Below are 15,880 nucleotides of genomic sequence, written 5' to 3' on the forward strand. Positions count from 1 at the left end.
CCACCATGGACACGGACAGGCCTTTGCACGAGGAGTGGAAGAAACGGGTACGTACGCGCACAGGCTGTGTGTCACTCGTCTCGACGACGGCGAGATAATCGGCGAAGCCCTACGAAATTATCTCGCGATGCCGCGCGCGTTGTCGAATACACGGCCACCTGAGCAAATCGAATTAGATGCATTCTTCACGGTAAATGCGCGGAACACATTTCGGTCCGTTGATACTCTTCAGCGGCTAATTTACATGTCTCTATAACTTTACTATGAGTCATTCACGGAAATCTCTTTTTTTTAATTTTGTTTAAACGTATAGCAATGTTTCGATGCTATATTTATAACAATGGTCACATTATTAATTTCCTAATTCGACTTATTCAGGCTTTTGTGGGACCACTGCCGGATAGTTTCCTAAGAATAGAAGAGCGCAATGCGCAGTTGCAGCAGGAAGCGGCGGATCAGCAAGCTGCACTAGCCCTTCAACAGCAAATGCAGAGTATGCCGGCTCACGATCCTCGAATGGGTAGACTTAGCATAACAATTTCTCAGGTAATCACCTTCTTGCATGCATTGTGTCCAAAATTGATTAATTCAAATATGCCAATTGACGCAACAATCCTTATTCTTGTACTACAACAGGCTGTTTTTTTCAGGCCAAATTAGTGAAAAATTATGGAATGACAAGAATGGACCCTTATGCGAGGATACGAGTGGGACATTCGGTATTTGAGACACATACAGACTCAAATGGTGGAAAAAATCCACATTGGAATAAAGTGATTCAATTGTGAGAACCATTATTTCATTTTAGATACACGCTTTATCTATGGTACACTTTATGCAGGGGCTCCTGTTTATTGTTGCAGCAACCTTCCACTTGGAGTTACCCAGATATACATAGAAATTTATGATGAGTGTTCTTTTGTGATGGACGAGTTGATTGCATGGGGTCACATAGAAATTCCACCACAAGTCATTCAGAAGGGGGAGACGCATGAGGATTGGTACATGCTCAGTGGGAAGCAAGGAGATAATCAAGAGGGCATGATCAATTTGGTTTTCAGTTACACGGTAAAAATAATTACATTATTCTCTTATATTACATTATTAATTTACAGTTTATAATATTTTAAGAGAATACAGATTATTAAGAACTTAATAGACATTCAAATTCAGAATGCAATTGTGTACAACGTTAATAGTTTTTTTCCATGTATTATTTTTAATTCATATATATAATTTTTTTTGTTATTTGGATGTGTTTGCAATAGACCAAGTATCATCCGTACATGGGTTCCTCTTCGATAATGATGGTTCCTTCTGGAACAATGTTCGGCATGCCATACGCCCCTGTAAATGTTTATACAGCACCTCAGCCTACCGTTACCCCAATGGTTGCACCAAGTTCTTTGCCAAATGCTGAAGTCGAATTGAAACAGGTACTTGATGTATGCCTTGTCTGTATTTCCTTTTCATTAGTGTATATGTAATTTTCTAACGATGTACTTTGTAGATCGCAGAAATGTTTCCGAATGTTGACAAGGAAGTCATCAAATCGGTATACGATGCCAATCACGGCAAGAAAGACATTACAATTAATTCGTTGCTTCAAATGTGCGAATAAGCCCTAATTTTTTCTACGCAGCTAGAATGCCATACGTAACTTTATCGTATCCTTTATTGACGGATAGATTTCTTTTGAAATGTAAGACGATGTGCGGGAATCTAATAATTTGTAATACTTCCATAATGATATATATTAAGACCCAAGTATTATTTGAATATGAAACGATGAAAACATTTTTCTTCTGAAGAAACATTATATTTTAATTGAATATAACATTAAATTATTTTTAGTCAATTTTGTTATATGTATGTTATTGTTATTTCAGAGTTTATCTTTTTCCTCTTATTTCCATAGACGTATTTATTTTTCAATTGCGTTATGTATTACAAGATACAAGATTTATTTGTCCCTATATATAATTTAAATACATATTGCGCGCTCTACAAAATTGTAAAAAGATATACGCTTGATCGATAGTTGCACACAATTGTAATAAATATTAAATATATATAATTTGTACAATTTTATTCATATCAAAGGGATAAAATAAGTCGAAAGTGTCAGAGAATATCAAAGATTTTATACGTAAATAGCGTAATGGCTGCAACTACAGAAATGATTAGTATTGAAGATGTATTTCTTATTGTTGAGTTGCAGGGTATAGTGTTGTCTTTAGATTTACAGGCGCACACTTCAATTTTGTATCCATCAGTCTAGAAGATTAAAAAAATATCGTTATCTCTATGCTTCATTGTTAAATGCTAATTTTGAGTTATAATCGTAAAGAAAAATTATAAAGTTGTAAATCATTTATATGATACATACGTATTGAGCGTAACAGCCTGATGTGACCGGCATGATCCGGTCTTCCGTGACTTTCCCAGAGAAATAACTGATGTTTACAACTGCAAATATAATATTTATGTTTACATATATTTCTGTATAAATGCTCTGATATAAAAATCCAAATCAATTCTATTATGTTACTATAGAGTATATTTACCTGCGCCATTATATATGTATGTGAATTTTACGCAAACAAATTCCATCTTTTTAACATACTTAAAATTTTCGGTTTTATTCGTCCATATCTCATTTGTATTTGGCTTTGTTTCGCCTAAAAATATCGTGAAGAAATATGATACAGTTGAATTTATAGCCAAGAATGTGTACACGCAAAGTGCACACGAACGTTACACACTTACTTATGTGCAATGGATCTATACAAGGAGTAAATGAATTATTTTTAATAAGATCCTCGCATGTTAAGTTCTTGTCGGTTGTCTTGTCTGCACCTGGCCATGTGAAATGAAAGCACAGTGGCCCTTCAATATCTATCGCTATACACAAAAGTAATAAACTTTAATTAAGAAAAAATAGACTACAAACAATAAACTGAAAAGCGTTAAACGAAACCAATCGAATATGAATTAAATCATTATATCAAGTAGTTTTGCACAATTTCTTTATATGCATTAAACTCATGATTTTTTCACACATACACACACACACACATATATCTCTCTAGCGTTCTCTAGCTCGAAGAATCATCTTTTTTATTCACGATGTGATACAGATTAAGTCAAATCTATCCCTCGTATTTTTATATATAATTTATATGTCTAATGTATATGTAATTATATACAACACTTATACAATGCGAATTGTCTTGATGCTATACATGTGCATGTATGTACGCGGATAGGTATTTCCTACGATCTTATATCGGCTGAATATGGAACGAAAAACTAGCGGTGGTTTAAACATTTTTCGATCAACTCCGATGCAAGTTTTAAACGAAAATATATTGCTAATATCGACGGCCTGAAAAGCTACGTGGTGTTATATTTGGTACTTATATTCTTAGCGTACAATATTTGTAAGACATTATCGAAGCGTATAATGTTGTGTAAAGAGAAATAAATATACTTACCTAAAAACACGTGCGTACAAATCGTTAAAAGTATAACCAAATAAAACTCTTTCATGTTTAAGAGCAAATTCTCGTGCAACGATATCAGAGATATTATTCACGTTGCTGTGATACAGATATAGGTAGTGGAGGCTTATCTGATAAAATTAATTGTGATCGATGATAGTGTCCTAAATATAACAATTGTTATCAGCATGGTAAAAAGAAAGTAAAAGATATGACAAATGTTATCAGCATAGTATAAAAAATAATCGCGTTTATTTAAAAACAATTGTTTTGTTTAAGCTTTGCTTTTTATGAATTTTGTACATGCGCTTGTATTTGTATACTCCTTCTGTTTTGATTATTAGTATATTTTTTATTTCGTTTTAGACAGATTTAGATGGAATTGGTCCTTTGTGACCACGTTCTATTTATATACTACATTCTGAGACGTGAAACTAAGAAGAGTTAACGCTTTTAAAAGTATTCAAAGAGAGCAATGGAGAATTGATACAATAATATAAAAAATTTATTATAACAACAGCTAATCGAGCTTTACAATTTTTGGCAGATATAGCATTTCATGCATTTCCTCTCTCTCTATACAGTATCAATTATATGAATATCCACGATATAAAAAACACATTTATTTATTAGGACAAGTCACAGATATCTAAAATATAACTAAATCACTAGCTTGCCATTTTGGGAACTAAGAAAATAATGGCGACGCTTTAGGTGATTACACCTACGCACTAATACATACTGTCGTCATCACCTTCTTGGTGCCCAAAATGGTAAGTTAACGATCTAGTTGTAGTACAGATATCTGTGGAGCAAATAGATAAATATTCTTCTTCGTAAATAAAGTAGATTTTAAGTAGACTGAAGTGTTATAAGTAATTTGTTCGTTAGTGATTTCTTTTTTCTTATGAGATTGCACCTCGTTAAAACTCATCGTGCCTCGATAACGCCTCGCCGAAGTCCGTCGCCTGAGATCCGACGAAGATGTCGTATTTTTCTAAGATCTCATTTTTCGTCAGCTTGTGATCGGCGTCTGTGTCCGCTTCATAAATCAAGTGCCTCGACTCCGCCTCGGCGTGATCGAATTCCGCGGGAATGATCCACGTTTTCACCTATTTCAAATCGAAATCGGAACGAATTAATTTTATCGCAGTGTAGCTCTTCATTAGCATACATTTTTATTCAACGACTGAGTGATATGTATAAGGAATGACCAATTATCCTGAGGTAATATTTTTCACGACACATTCTTTACAATTTTTCGAGGAAGGGAGAAATCTTATAAATGCTTGTGAGCATCAGTATTATTAAACTGATTATTTGGTTCGATTTAAAAGCGGCGCTACAAAATCAAAAGTAATGGCGCACAGTTCAAAAAACTAGAAAATGTATGAAATTACATATGAAATATTATTTGAGCATTTATAAGATCCGCTATGACCATTATTGGTATTTTCTCAATTTTAATTGTGTTATACACTTCATGATCTTTTTTTATATATATTTTAATGAGACAAATTACCTCATCGGTGTTTAAAAATCCATCCCCATCTTTGTCTCTGTATGAGGAAAACTGTTCTTTTTCATTCTTTACCCATTCTGGTTCCTCTTCATCTTCCTGACCTGGATATATATCACCTGTAAACAAATTATATATCACATTTTAAAGTATTATAAAACAATTTTTAAATTTCACAAATTGTTTTATCATTATGTTTGAATACCTATATCAACAATTTGAGCATAATTCTCTTATTGATTTAAAAGTCATTTAATTTTTTGTTTACTCCTGATTCTTCTGTAAAATCACATTTCAGCTTATCGACCGATTGTAATTTTCTTTTTTTTTTATCTATTTAATCTACAGGTCACAAGTGTCGAAGATTGCTTGAACTGCCTTTCAGAATGGCAATTCACGCTTACCGATGTACTCCGCGAGAGATATCTTCCCGTCTTTATCCTTGTCGATGTCTTCCATAGTTTCCAGCACTATCACGTCCTTCATGTGCTCCGCGTCCTCCGCGTGGAGGAAGGCGGTGAATTCCTCCTTGGTCAGAGCATCGTCGCCGTCCAAATCCGCAGCAGTCCACCTTCGGCGATCCCTCTTGTACATTTGAAGATACGAGATCGTGTCGTCCGCCCTGTCGCTCTCCCGTTTTTCCGCCTCGTGCTCCTCCATGTCGCCGTAAACCATGTCCTTGTATTCCGTCCAGGGCAACGTTTCCTTCGCCGTCGGATTGTGCGCTCTCCACTGACGCTCTACGTCGTCCCTGATGTAACGTTGCTGCGTGTACATTATCCAATCCTTAAGCTCCTCCTGTGTCACGTAACCGTCGCTGTCCTTGTCGATTTTGTCAACGATTAGGCCCAGCCGCCTGGTGCTCTCCTCGGGGGTGAGCTGATCGAAGCTCTTGGCTTCCTCTCCAAGGAAAGCTTCATGATCGTAGGCCGGATTATGTTGGGAGTGAATGTAGTGATCCTTACTGCCTGCATCCTAAAATACATATGCACCTTGCAAGTTTTTAAATGTTTTTTTTTTAATTTTCGCAACTTAACTATAAAACAATGCAAGTTTCATCTTGCAATATAAACCCACTTTTCTGTCATTGAAAAAAGATTTTGAAAAATGACAAGACTAAACTTTAAAGAGTTAAAGTATGAAAGCATTTTTTCTTTCGGTCATTCACAGAATATGAGAACGATAATCAAAGAGGAGCTCTCGGTTTCTCTAACCTTGTTCAAAACGTGATGCTCGTCGTCCGGGATTGCCGCCGCCAGGACAGAGACGCCGATCAAGATTTGGAGTAACATGAGCGCTCGCATTCCGGAGACCGTGCACCAGGAGCGAAAGAAAAGAAAAAGGAGATCGAGAGAACGATGTGGAGCAAGATCGTCGATCGCACGAGGCACTCGGCGATGATGAATTTTACGAGGCGTCTCTCTCGCGTCGGAATAGAGGAACGACGAACCCGCGCCTCTCCTTACGCAGTCCTCGCGGCTGTCGCGACTTCCACATCAGCAAGAGTCAGCGAGCGCGGCTGGTGGAGGCCCGTGCCCGTACGCGGCGCACCCCCACTTCCCGCGCTCGATTTGTGTGGAAGAACGACGCTACCCGATGACGAGACGCGCCCCCGCCGATCGCGGAACGGCGGACGAGAAACGCGCGACGGACGTTCGGCGGCCGGTGCTCCAGTGAAACGAATCCGCAGCCTCCACGTGGACCACGGCGCGCAGATAACGAGATAACGCAGATTCTATTACGGGATAGCGTCTGCGAGCGCCTTTTAAATCGAGATGCGCTCCCCCCCTCTTCTTATTTTAGATCTCTCTTGGACCCGAGATGTAGCAGCGCGTTCTTTAAAGTGACTTGTAAGAACGTCTCACGGTTGGATTTATACTACGGATACTAATGCTCTGAGATCAAAATCCAGATTGATTTTACCGACGATTAATTCAATTGCTAGAATTTATAACGTAGAGCGTTCTCGTTTCAATTCGTCGATTGATTACGCGTAGCGAATGCAGCTTTTAAGAATCAATCAATGAATTTAACAAACTCACTTGTGCAAAACACAATTCATAATTATATAACTCGTTTTTAAGCCGTTCCTTTCTTAGAGTATCAAATGACAATTGATAATTCTGTATGTATTAATAAAATACTGCGAACGTGTTACTGTGATAAATTAATTGTTGATTATATTAAAACAGATATTATATTGAAATTTGAGACTGTAAAATATCTGAGAAGTGATAAGCAGAGCCAGTAATCAAGAAGTCGCGAGATTTTGGGAACTGAATTCCAACTGTGTAAATGCAGATTTTTTTTCAAACAGGATTATTTATTCAAAACAATGTGTATCAGTTCTGTGTTGTGCTACGATCAATGTCTATATTCTCTCCTCTCCTTTTCTTTATTCTATTGTTGATTTCCTATAAAGTACCACAGTTTAAATGTTTGTATTGTATACTCATTGAGACCAAATAATGTTTTTATCATGCTTTTTACACTGTCATGTGGTAAATACAAGTAACAGAACGCAATACTTTCTAGGAATTAAGACACGGTCATTTAACTATAAAGCCTGTTCTATACTAGCATAACATAAGGTCATAAGGCTATAAAGTTGTATGTCCATTTCTATCAATTAGCTTTTAATTTTAAAATGCATTACAGCCTTATGTTATTGTAGAATAAATTTAAATCCTGATCTGTAGTAGGTGTAGCCTTAAGCCATAAAAAAATTGCTAATCACAATTAAATACAAAAATAATTGACTATGATTAGTTAATTTTTTACAGCTTAAAGCTTATTGTATCTATTGTAGACCAAGCGTAATGAGAATTTGATGCAGGAATTAAAATCAATTTAACTTTAACTTCCAATAGCCCATTTGATTTCCTAGCATTGTTGATTTCTATGTAATTCTGAAAGCTTTTTTTACCTTAGACTTATCTCGGTAGATCAATCGCAAATATTACATTTGAAAAATATACAAACAATCCTAACACTCCATGTTATTTGTACGTTCACATTGTTCCTTCCATTTTAAGGTTTTTTTGCTTTTTAGGAATTCCAGTCCTTCTAAATTCACTTCTTTCATCCAGATATTGTTCCGTGCATTCTTTGATAAAATCTTCATTGTAGTACCATTTCTCCATGCACGCCTTCATCTTATCATTCTCTCTTCTACATCGTATAACATGCAGCAGACCGGTTCTAAGAACGCAGGCATGAAATTCTACAAAAGAAAGAATCAAGTTTATCATTTCCACGTTTCGATTCTCACTGGCGCGAATCAAATAGATTACCTTTAACTTCGTCGACGCATTTTTCAGATTTGGTTCTCTCTCGCATCAACTTGGGTACCATCACGTCCTTCTCCACCTTCCTCAAGCTTCTGTCATTGGGGTCACCTGAAATAAACGCATGAAATATCGTGCCTCTTCGAAAGGGGAGGATTGTAAAATCTCGAAATTGCGGAGTGAGCAATATTTATTTTTTAGTGTCAGCGAATTTCGACGGAACGTAAACTGCGTTGTTGTCGTCGGTCGCGCTGTCGGAATTAAAAAATTTAACCTGTTATCGACAGTCCTTGATACCGGCGTCGAAATCATTTTGCCATTCAGCAACGTCATAATGTTCGCGAAAACGTGCGTCAAAATAAAAAAGTTTACCCAGTCCCTTCGGGCCTCCGCTAATCTTGGACGAAAGCACCGAAAAATTGTCCTTCATGCTTTCGGAGCAGTTGCAGCCGTAAGGTAAACACAAGGGATTCTTCCTACCTCTCGTCTGCCTCCATTACACGTGCGTTGTACCACGTGATTGTCGCGTCAGGCTCGTGTTTAGACAGGGCACTTTCATAAATGTAATGCTTTTCAAAATTAGCTTTTGTTTAATTAAATTTAATTTTAACGTCACTTTAACTGAATTAATTTTATGTTCATGCAATTTTTAGTGTAACTAAATTAATTTTATTAAATCATTAAGTGGAACTCAATTTAGTTTAAAAAAGTATATTAATAAATTACCTAATGCTTAGAAACGTAAAAAATATAAGTTTCTTTAATATTTCTACCTGTATACATCAATACATTCGAGCTCGTTAAAATCAGAAAAGGAACAGCTGCGTGTGTATATTTCAATGCCTAAGAATTTCAAGAAATGTACGAGTTGTGTACTTTTCAGTGAATGGACTTCTTGCACTGTTTATCTTTTTCGGTTTTTTTTTAATATTAAAGAAAAAAGAAGCAAAAAGACGAACTGCGCGAGAGGTTCAACTGAAAAGAACAGACCTACTTTGGTTTGACACGGCCGCCGTTCTGCTCAGTCCCTCTGTCTATCAACACTGGGACCAACCAGCAGGCTGCGCTCGTGATTGTGCACATTTGAGACTTGTCAGGCGGTGACTGTTTATTAGTTCTGTCACGACGACAAGGAAATTACTGAGAACAAGTAGCTGTAAGAATAGTTTATAATCTGATAAGAGTTACGCGTTACTTTTGCCTCGCGAATCGCCAAGGAGCAACTCGAAATTCACGTAGCGTTCTTTTCTTAACCTCTAAACGTACACGCGAAGATATCCCACGTCTTTGACGGCTTCGTACCGCAATTGTACAGTAGCTTTTGAATATTTACAGAGTATAGAACTCGAGTGTAACACGTCAGGATGGACAGGCTACTGCGATTGGGCGGTGGGATGCCAGGCTTAAATCAAGGACCACCACCCTCCGATGCACCTGTTGTGGACACAGCTGAACAGGTATTTGTCTCATCCTCGCACCCATTCTTCACTTTGTTCATGACGTCTTATTTATTTTTCATTTTTACAGGTGTATATATCGTCCTTGGCTCTCTTAAAAATGCTCAAGCATGGTCGGGCTGGAGTACCGATGGAGGTGATGGGTTTGATGCTGGGTGAATTCGTTGACGATTACACCGTTCGCGTTATCGACGTCTTCGCTATGCCACAAACAGGAACGGTAAGTCTTAATATACAAACGAGAAGATTGATGAAGTATATATGTATAATGTTTATCTTTTGACTTTCCCTTAGGGTGTCAGTGTGGAAGCAGTAGATCCAGTATTCCAGGCAAAGATGTTGGATATGCTGAAGCAGACCGGTCGACCGGAAATGGTAGTTGGTTGGTACCATTCTCATCCAGGATTTGGCTGCTGGCTGTCTGGAGTAGATATCAACACTCAACAGTCCTTTGAGGCCCTCAGTGAAAGAGCAGTAGCTGTTGTCATCGATCCTATACAATCGGTGAAAGGAAAAGTTGTTATTGATGCATTTAGACTAATCAATCCAAATATGATGGTGAGTATAGTGTGTGAAATACTCGTATGTTCTTCAATCTGTAACTTTGTTGTATTGATTGCAGGTTTTGGGACAAGAACCGAGACAAACGACGTCGAATTTAGGCCACCTACAAAAACCATCTGTTCAAGCGTTGATACACGGATTGAATCGACATTATTATAGTATTAGTATTAATTATCGCAAGAATGAACTGGAGCAAAAAATGCTGCTGAACCTGCATAAGAAAACCTGGATGGATGGTCTTACCCTTGCCGAATATTCCGAGCACAGTCGACTCAACGAGAACATCGTTTCCGAGATGCTTGAACTCGCGAAAAACTATAACAAGGTGAAACATTACGTGACAGACGCAATATATGCAAAATTTTACATATATTATTTGTATGGTATATATATACATTGGATATTTTATTCTTATCATAATGAGAGTTTTGTTCTTATAGGCTTTGGAAGAGGAGGAAAAGATGACACCTGAACAATTAGCGATAAAGAATGTGGGCAAGCAGGATCCGAAACGGCATTTGGAAGAGAAGGTCGACACATTAATGGCTACAAATATTGTTCAGTGTTTGGGAGCTATGCTCGATACAGTTGTATTCAAATAACCGTTTTTCGATACGTGACTCGCAATATGATATTTAAAGGAAATATACATCTTTTTAAAACAGAATTATATGAATTCTATTTTGTATTCCTTCAGGCACACAACTACAAGCACAACGCGAATAATTATCCGCATCATGATTTTTATTGAAAAATACGTTGTCCTAATAAATTAGGTAACTGTCAAACTGAATATTAAACATTGTTATAAATTATCGCATATTTAACAGATAAAAAATGGGTTATGCAATATTCATTCTAAATATTACTGATATTTGGAATATAGTGATAAAAAAAATGTTCACAGAATATAAAATATTAATGAATTATTGATTTTAAGACATCTGCGATTACAGTTTATAATTTACATCATATTTATATGATTTATATATTGCGGAGGAAGTATAAAAAATGCATTAACGAGATAAATGTACATGATTCTCGTGCTTCTGAAAAAAATATATATATACAGTAAATTCTTTCACAACTTAATCTTACTTGGAATACAAACTAAACTATTACTTTAAAATTCTACATTTGAAAAACGTAAAATATAAGAGAAACATCAGGAAATATGTAGAAGAATCTGGCGGATATCTTGTATTTCTTTATATTCTCGAAATTCAAGCTTTGAAATCGAGAAATTATTGTACAATATACAAATGATTCCTAAGTGTAAAAAATTTAAAAAAATATTTCTTGGTTTATTTTATGAAGAAACAATCCTATAAATATGTCTCAAAGAGTTTTGTTTTCAAAATACAAGGTATTAAAGTGGAGAAAAGAAAAATGAAAATTTCGAAAATCTAGAATAAAATAAGCTAGGAAATATTTCATTAATTTTTTTACGATTATTTAGGAATCACACTGTATATAAAATTGAAACATTCTCTTAATATAATCTGACAAGGGAAACTCTAAAAGTTTGAAGTCGAATTTTTCGAAGTCAATTTTGAGGTGACATTCTTACAATATAAACAAAATTAGAATGGAAAAATGGAGCAATCGTTCTTTTTTTTCGAATTTTCGAAAATTCATAATTCGAAAACAAAGTTGCATCAAGAGACGCGATCGCGTCTCGGTGCCAAGCGCAGCTTTGAAGAAAAACAAACCGCCTCTCTTTATGCGAATTATTTATAAACGCCGCGATATATATTTTTGGCCTCAAAAATTACCAAAAAAATTAGTATCGAAAAATTCGACTTCATACTTCTGTGGTTCTTCTTGTAAGTTAATGTATAGAATGTCTTGAAATTCCCACAATTCAAAATATTAGCAAAAAAATTCTTCAAAAATTAGGTAAAATAGCTATTTGTAAATTTTTTTTTTAATAGGATTTAAAACTGGTTAATCATAAACTATTCTTACAATTAGGCAGTTGTATATCTGTGAGTCGAGCGAGCGATAGTATTAATAATTACATGACAGGCAATCATCTAAACGTAATTTCTGATATTTAACTGACTACTTTTAAGCAATTATATTTCAAAAATTATTCAAATAAAAATCAAATTATTTTTCGAAAAATTTTTAACTTTTTTGCTATATATTTTGAGTCCCAAATTTCGAAACATTCTGTATACTTCAATAAAAAAATAACTGTACATACTTTATTATGTAACAGTTTAACATAAAAATTTTCTTTTTATTAAACATCTAACTTGATGTAGGTTCTTGATCTTTGTCTTTCTTTTTCTTTTTCTTCTTTTTTTCTTCCTTTCCCGTAGATTCCTGTTACAGGTAAATATCTTGTAATAATATGTAACACTTAAATTTTTAGATTATGAATCCAATTATTAGAATTAAACAATATTACCTTGTTGACTTCTTCTGTTACTACGGACTCTTCGCCTTCCGTATCATGCTTCTCCTTCTTTTTCTTTTTTTTCTTTTCCTTCTTTTTATCTTTCGGTGATGTTTCCGAATTTTCCACCGTTTCTTGTTTCACTACGTCCGTTACACTCACGTCTTCTTCTCTTTTTCTCTTCTTACTGACGGGTACGTCGCCATTATTTTCCATCTATTTAAAAATTGAAAAGAGAAATATAATCTTTCACATGTACATTTGTTTATAATAAAAAAATAAAATATTAAAAATCATTAGAATAATTGACTTGCCGTTGTTGATGTCGTCGATGTCGCTGTCGATGCCGCTGTCGATGTCGCTGTCGATGCCGCTGTCGATGCCGCTGCCGTTGATGATGTAGTATAATCTGTGTAACTATGCAACCATTCGGCAGGCGTGTTTTCATTTGGTTTTCCATGTTTATCTAACGACCCTTCTATTATCATACGTTTCTTTTGCGATGCTTTAGGTCCCAAGCCCCACTTCCTTGGATACGAATCTCTTTCCATGATTACCCTTTTCAGTTTCGCGACTACCCCATGATCACATGCAGCCATGGTGGGAGAAGACATCAAAGCTACAGCTGATACATACAAGATACAAATAAGTATTGTTTAAAGACTAGGAGGCAAGTACTTTGAAGATAAAAATAAAAATTATAAATTTGACATTAAACATCTTTAAGCGGCTAATGCGAGAAGTTAAACAATGTGTGATATTGTTGTTATTTCGAAAATATATTTACCAAGCGCCACAGCTTCGCCCTTAGTAGTCACAATTACAATTTCCTCATTCAACTCTATCCCTTGGTCGTACATTAAGACGCCTGGTAACATTATTTTTGCTCCGTAACAAATAGCGTTTACCTAATAAATTCGCATAACATAATTCCGTTAAATAACAATATTCAATTTCTTTTATTATCTGCTCAAGTAGTAATAGAAAGTCAAATACATACAGCACTATCTTTTATAATGATCCTCTTATGATTCAATAGCAGCGCTTCTAACGGTTTTATAACTCTTCTTAGATACGATTCGTCTCCGTGATTTTCGTACAACCATTGGGCATCGAGAATATCGTGCATGGTAACCATTCCATCGTTTTCGGACTGAACGCCGGAACGACTTCTTCGAAGCTCTTGCATGTGACAACCAGTACCTAAGAAGAGTCCGAGATGGACACACATAGTTCTGATATAGGAGCCAGCCTCGCAACTGACGCGGAACACTCCCATATTACGTTCCTGGTCGTAATCATGGAACCAACTGTCGTATACTGTCCTAACGCGGAGCTGTCTCTTGACCGCCGATATCAGCGGCGGCCTTTGGAAGAGAGCACCGCGCAATCTCTCCAACGCTTGGTTTACCTAAATCATTGTATTAGTGTCACGATATACAAAATATCGTACGATATTGATACACTATAACAACACTTTCTGAATAACAAAGAATAAAAAAATATTCATCTTTTCGATTTTCAGATCTTACAATAATTTTTATCAGTTTTGTGCCTAGGGGGTTTTTAATTTTCTAGAAAATAAAATTGAGGAAAAAATAAGGTTTTTATTTTCTCCTTGAAGAACATGGAAGAATGGTATTTTTCTGGAAAATTAAAAACAATGTATTATTTTATCATGATTGATAAAATAATATATTTTTAATTTTCCAAAAAAATAAAATTAAAAAATATAGTTTTCTATCATTTTGTCAAAAATATACAATTGTAATATTAGAAAATTTGATAAAATTACTTAAGACAATAAAGGCGACATTATCTTAAAAGAAAAAACTTGAAAAAAGTATGGCAAGAAAAAACTAAAAGAAAACCAATCTTTCCAAAAATTTTTTCAAATTTAACAACATAGGAGATAGCTCAATGATAAAATAATCATCAATTAAACAAAAGATTATAATTTAATTCCCAACTTATATTATTCAAATATTATTTTTATTTATATAAAATACTTGTTTATTTTATTGATTTACTTGTATAAACATTTATTTATTCTACGTTACTCACAATTATGTGTACCTTGCAATATTACATATATTTACCTTCTGGATACTTTCCGGGGCAGAATGGAGCTTGAACACAGCAATGTACTCCTTACCAGCAGACTGTTGTGACTTTGCAAGTCTCGTGGCCTTATCTATGCAGACAATCAGGCATCCTGATACCTTGGGATCCAACGTGCCAGAGTGACCAGTCTTTTCCACTTTTAGGATCTTCTTAATCCAAGCCACCACCTCGTGCGACGATGGATTGCACGGCTTGTCCAAATTGATGCAACCTGACTTTATATACTCTGATATGCTGCGATTTAGTGGAGTAGAGCCACTTGTCAACGGAGTGAAATGCTTCGTGCGCGTCAACATCTTGTCGAAATTCTGCAACAGGCAAGTAAAAAAATCGTTTCTCAGTTTTATCAGTTATATCACGTGTCGCATAACTGCGTCATGCGTTCCACTGAGATAAACTACCTTAAACAGCAGAGGCCAGTCCTTACACTCGAGCTTCACCTCGACGTTGGAGGGCTCAATCTGGCACTTCGTCGACAACTGCATTTCGCCGATCGATTTCTTCTTATCTTTCTTCTTACTCTTCTCTGCAAGAAAAATTGGAAGGTATAACCTAATCAATCTTAACCTTAACCTCCCCTCGATAAATAAAGCCAGCAAGTTTTCTCGACTACATTCGTCGGAACGAATGTGGCGAGCGACGTTTCTTGATCCGTCGGTCTTGTCTCGATACTTTCATTAGTACTATCATCGTAGGCGATCGACGCTGCGCTGAGCGTGCACGTGTTCGTTACGGGATACAGTAAGGCGGAAATTGATAACAGAAACGTCGCTTGGCGAAAGTAACGCGACAAGGTGATGCCTGACAGAAAGTTCGTACGGTGTTGCTTACCTTGCTCCATTTTGAGGTCTGTCAAAACTCGTGCAACTTAAACAGCAAATGCCGCGAAACGTATTGAGAATTTCGAGGCAACGTGGAAAGCCTGGAAAGCGGTAGATGCTGGTAAATGCGTCTTCGACGTAGAACACACCGCTACCTCTGTACGCATGCGTGTTGCGTGTGCGCCTGCGGCGGCGACACAC

The 15,880-nt window shown here is 36.1% G+C and overlaps 6 protein-coding genes across 7 annotated transcripts; 2 read left to right on the plus strand and 4 right to left on the minus strand.

The window, feature by feature from the left end:
• The first annotated feature begins 5 nt into the window (after positions 1–5).
• Positions 6–1,866, plus strand: LOC105194607 (toll-interacting protein A). The gene is made up of 6 exons (XM_011159606.3): positions 6–47; positions 379–546; positions 651–784; positions 864–1,068; positions 1,269–1,436; positions 1,511–1,866. Exons 1-6 carry the CDS (start codon positions 6–8, stop codon positions 1,619–1,621), a joined length of 828 nt encoding a protein of 275 aa, XP_011157908.1. The 3' UTR covers positions 1,622–1,866.
• Positions 1,867–1,914: 48 nt separating this feature from the next.
• Positions 1,915–3,739, minus strand: LOC105194608. The gene is made up of 5 exons (XM_011159608.3): positions 3,498–3,739; positions 2,770–2,904; positions 2,568–2,681; positions 2,390–2,469; positions 1,915–2,277 (listed from the first exon to the last, which is right to left on the minus strand). The coding sequence occupies exons 1-5, from the start codon at positions 3,550–3,552 to the stop codon at positions 2,125–2,127; spliced, it is 537 nt and encodes a 178-aa protein (XP_011157910.2). The 5' UTR covers positions 3,553–3,739; the 3' UTR covers positions 1,915–2,124.
• Positions 3,740–3,990: 251 nt separating this feature from the next.
• On the minus strand, positions 3,991–6,740 carry LOC105194606 (calumenin-B). The gene is made up of 4 exons (XM_011159604.3): positions 6,237–6,740; positions 5,427–5,997; positions 5,026–5,141; positions 3,991–4,615 (listed from the first exon to the last, which is right to left on the minus strand). Exons 1-4 carry the CDS (start codon positions 6,324–6,326, stop codon positions 4,427–4,429), a joined length of 966 nt encoding a protein of 321 aa, XP_011157906.1. The 5' UTR covers positions 6,327–6,740; the 3' UTR covers positions 3,991–4,426.
• Positions 6,741–7,324: 584 nt separating this feature from the next.
• LOC105194605 (COX assembly mitochondrial protein homolog) lies at positions 7,325–8,844 on the minus strand. The gene is made up of 3 exons (XM_011159603.3): positions 8,682–8,844; positions 8,316–8,420; positions 7,325–8,245 (listed from the first exon to the last, which is right to left on the minus strand). Exons 1-3 carry the CDS (start codon positions 8,737–8,739, stop codon positions 8,034–8,036), a joined length of 375 nt encoding a protein of 124 aa, XP_011157905.1. The 5' UTR covers positions 8,740–8,844; the 3' UTR covers positions 7,325–8,033.
• Positions 8,845–9,312: 468 nt separating this feature from the next.
• On the plus strand, positions 9,313–10,997 carry LOC105194604 (26S proteasome non-ATPase regulatory subunit 14). Of its 2 annotated transcripts, none has more exons than XM_011159600.3 (6): positions 9,313–9,465; positions 9,645–9,766; positions 9,837–9,986; positions 10,061–10,324; positions 10,389–10,655; positions 10,771–10,997. In XM_011159600.3, the coding sequence occupies exons 2-6, from the start codon at positions 9,674–9,676 to the stop codon at positions 10,930–10,932; spliced, it is 936 nt and encodes a 311-aa protein (XP_011157902.1). In that variant the 5' UTR covers positions 9,313–9,465; positions 9,645–9,673; the 3' UTR covers positions 10,933–10,997. The 2 variants fall into 2 exon arrangements, with proteins under 2 accessions (XP_011157902.1, XP_011157904.1); XM_011159602.3 differs by having other exon boundaries at positions 9,341–9,544.
• A 242-nt stretch (positions 10,998–11,239) lies between these two features.
• Positions 11,240–15,699, minus strand: LOC105194603 (H/ACA ribonucleoprotein complex subunit 4). The gene is made up of 8 exons (XM_011159598.3): positions 15,690–15,699; positions 15,260–15,384; positions 14,834–15,166; positions 13,735–14,145; positions 13,522–13,642; positions 13,049–13,359; positions 12,747–12,950; positions 11,240–12,661 (listed from the first exon to the last, which is right to left on the minus strand). The coding sequence occupies exons 1-8, from the start codon at positions 15,697–15,699 to the stop codon at positions 12,587–12,589; spliced, it is 1,590 nt and encodes a 529-aa protein (XP_011157900.2). The 3' UTR covers positions 11,240–12,586.
• Between the last annotated feature and the right edge of the window lie 181 nt (positions 15,700–15,880).

Source organism: Solenopsis invicta, chromosome 12 (assembly GCF_016802725.1).
Source record: "Solenopsis invicta isolate M01_SB chromosome 12, UNIL_Sinv_3.0, whole genome shotgun sequence".
Lineage (NCBI taxonomy): Eukaryota > Metazoa > Arthropoda > Insecta > Hymenoptera > Formicidae > Solenopsis > Solenopsis invicta.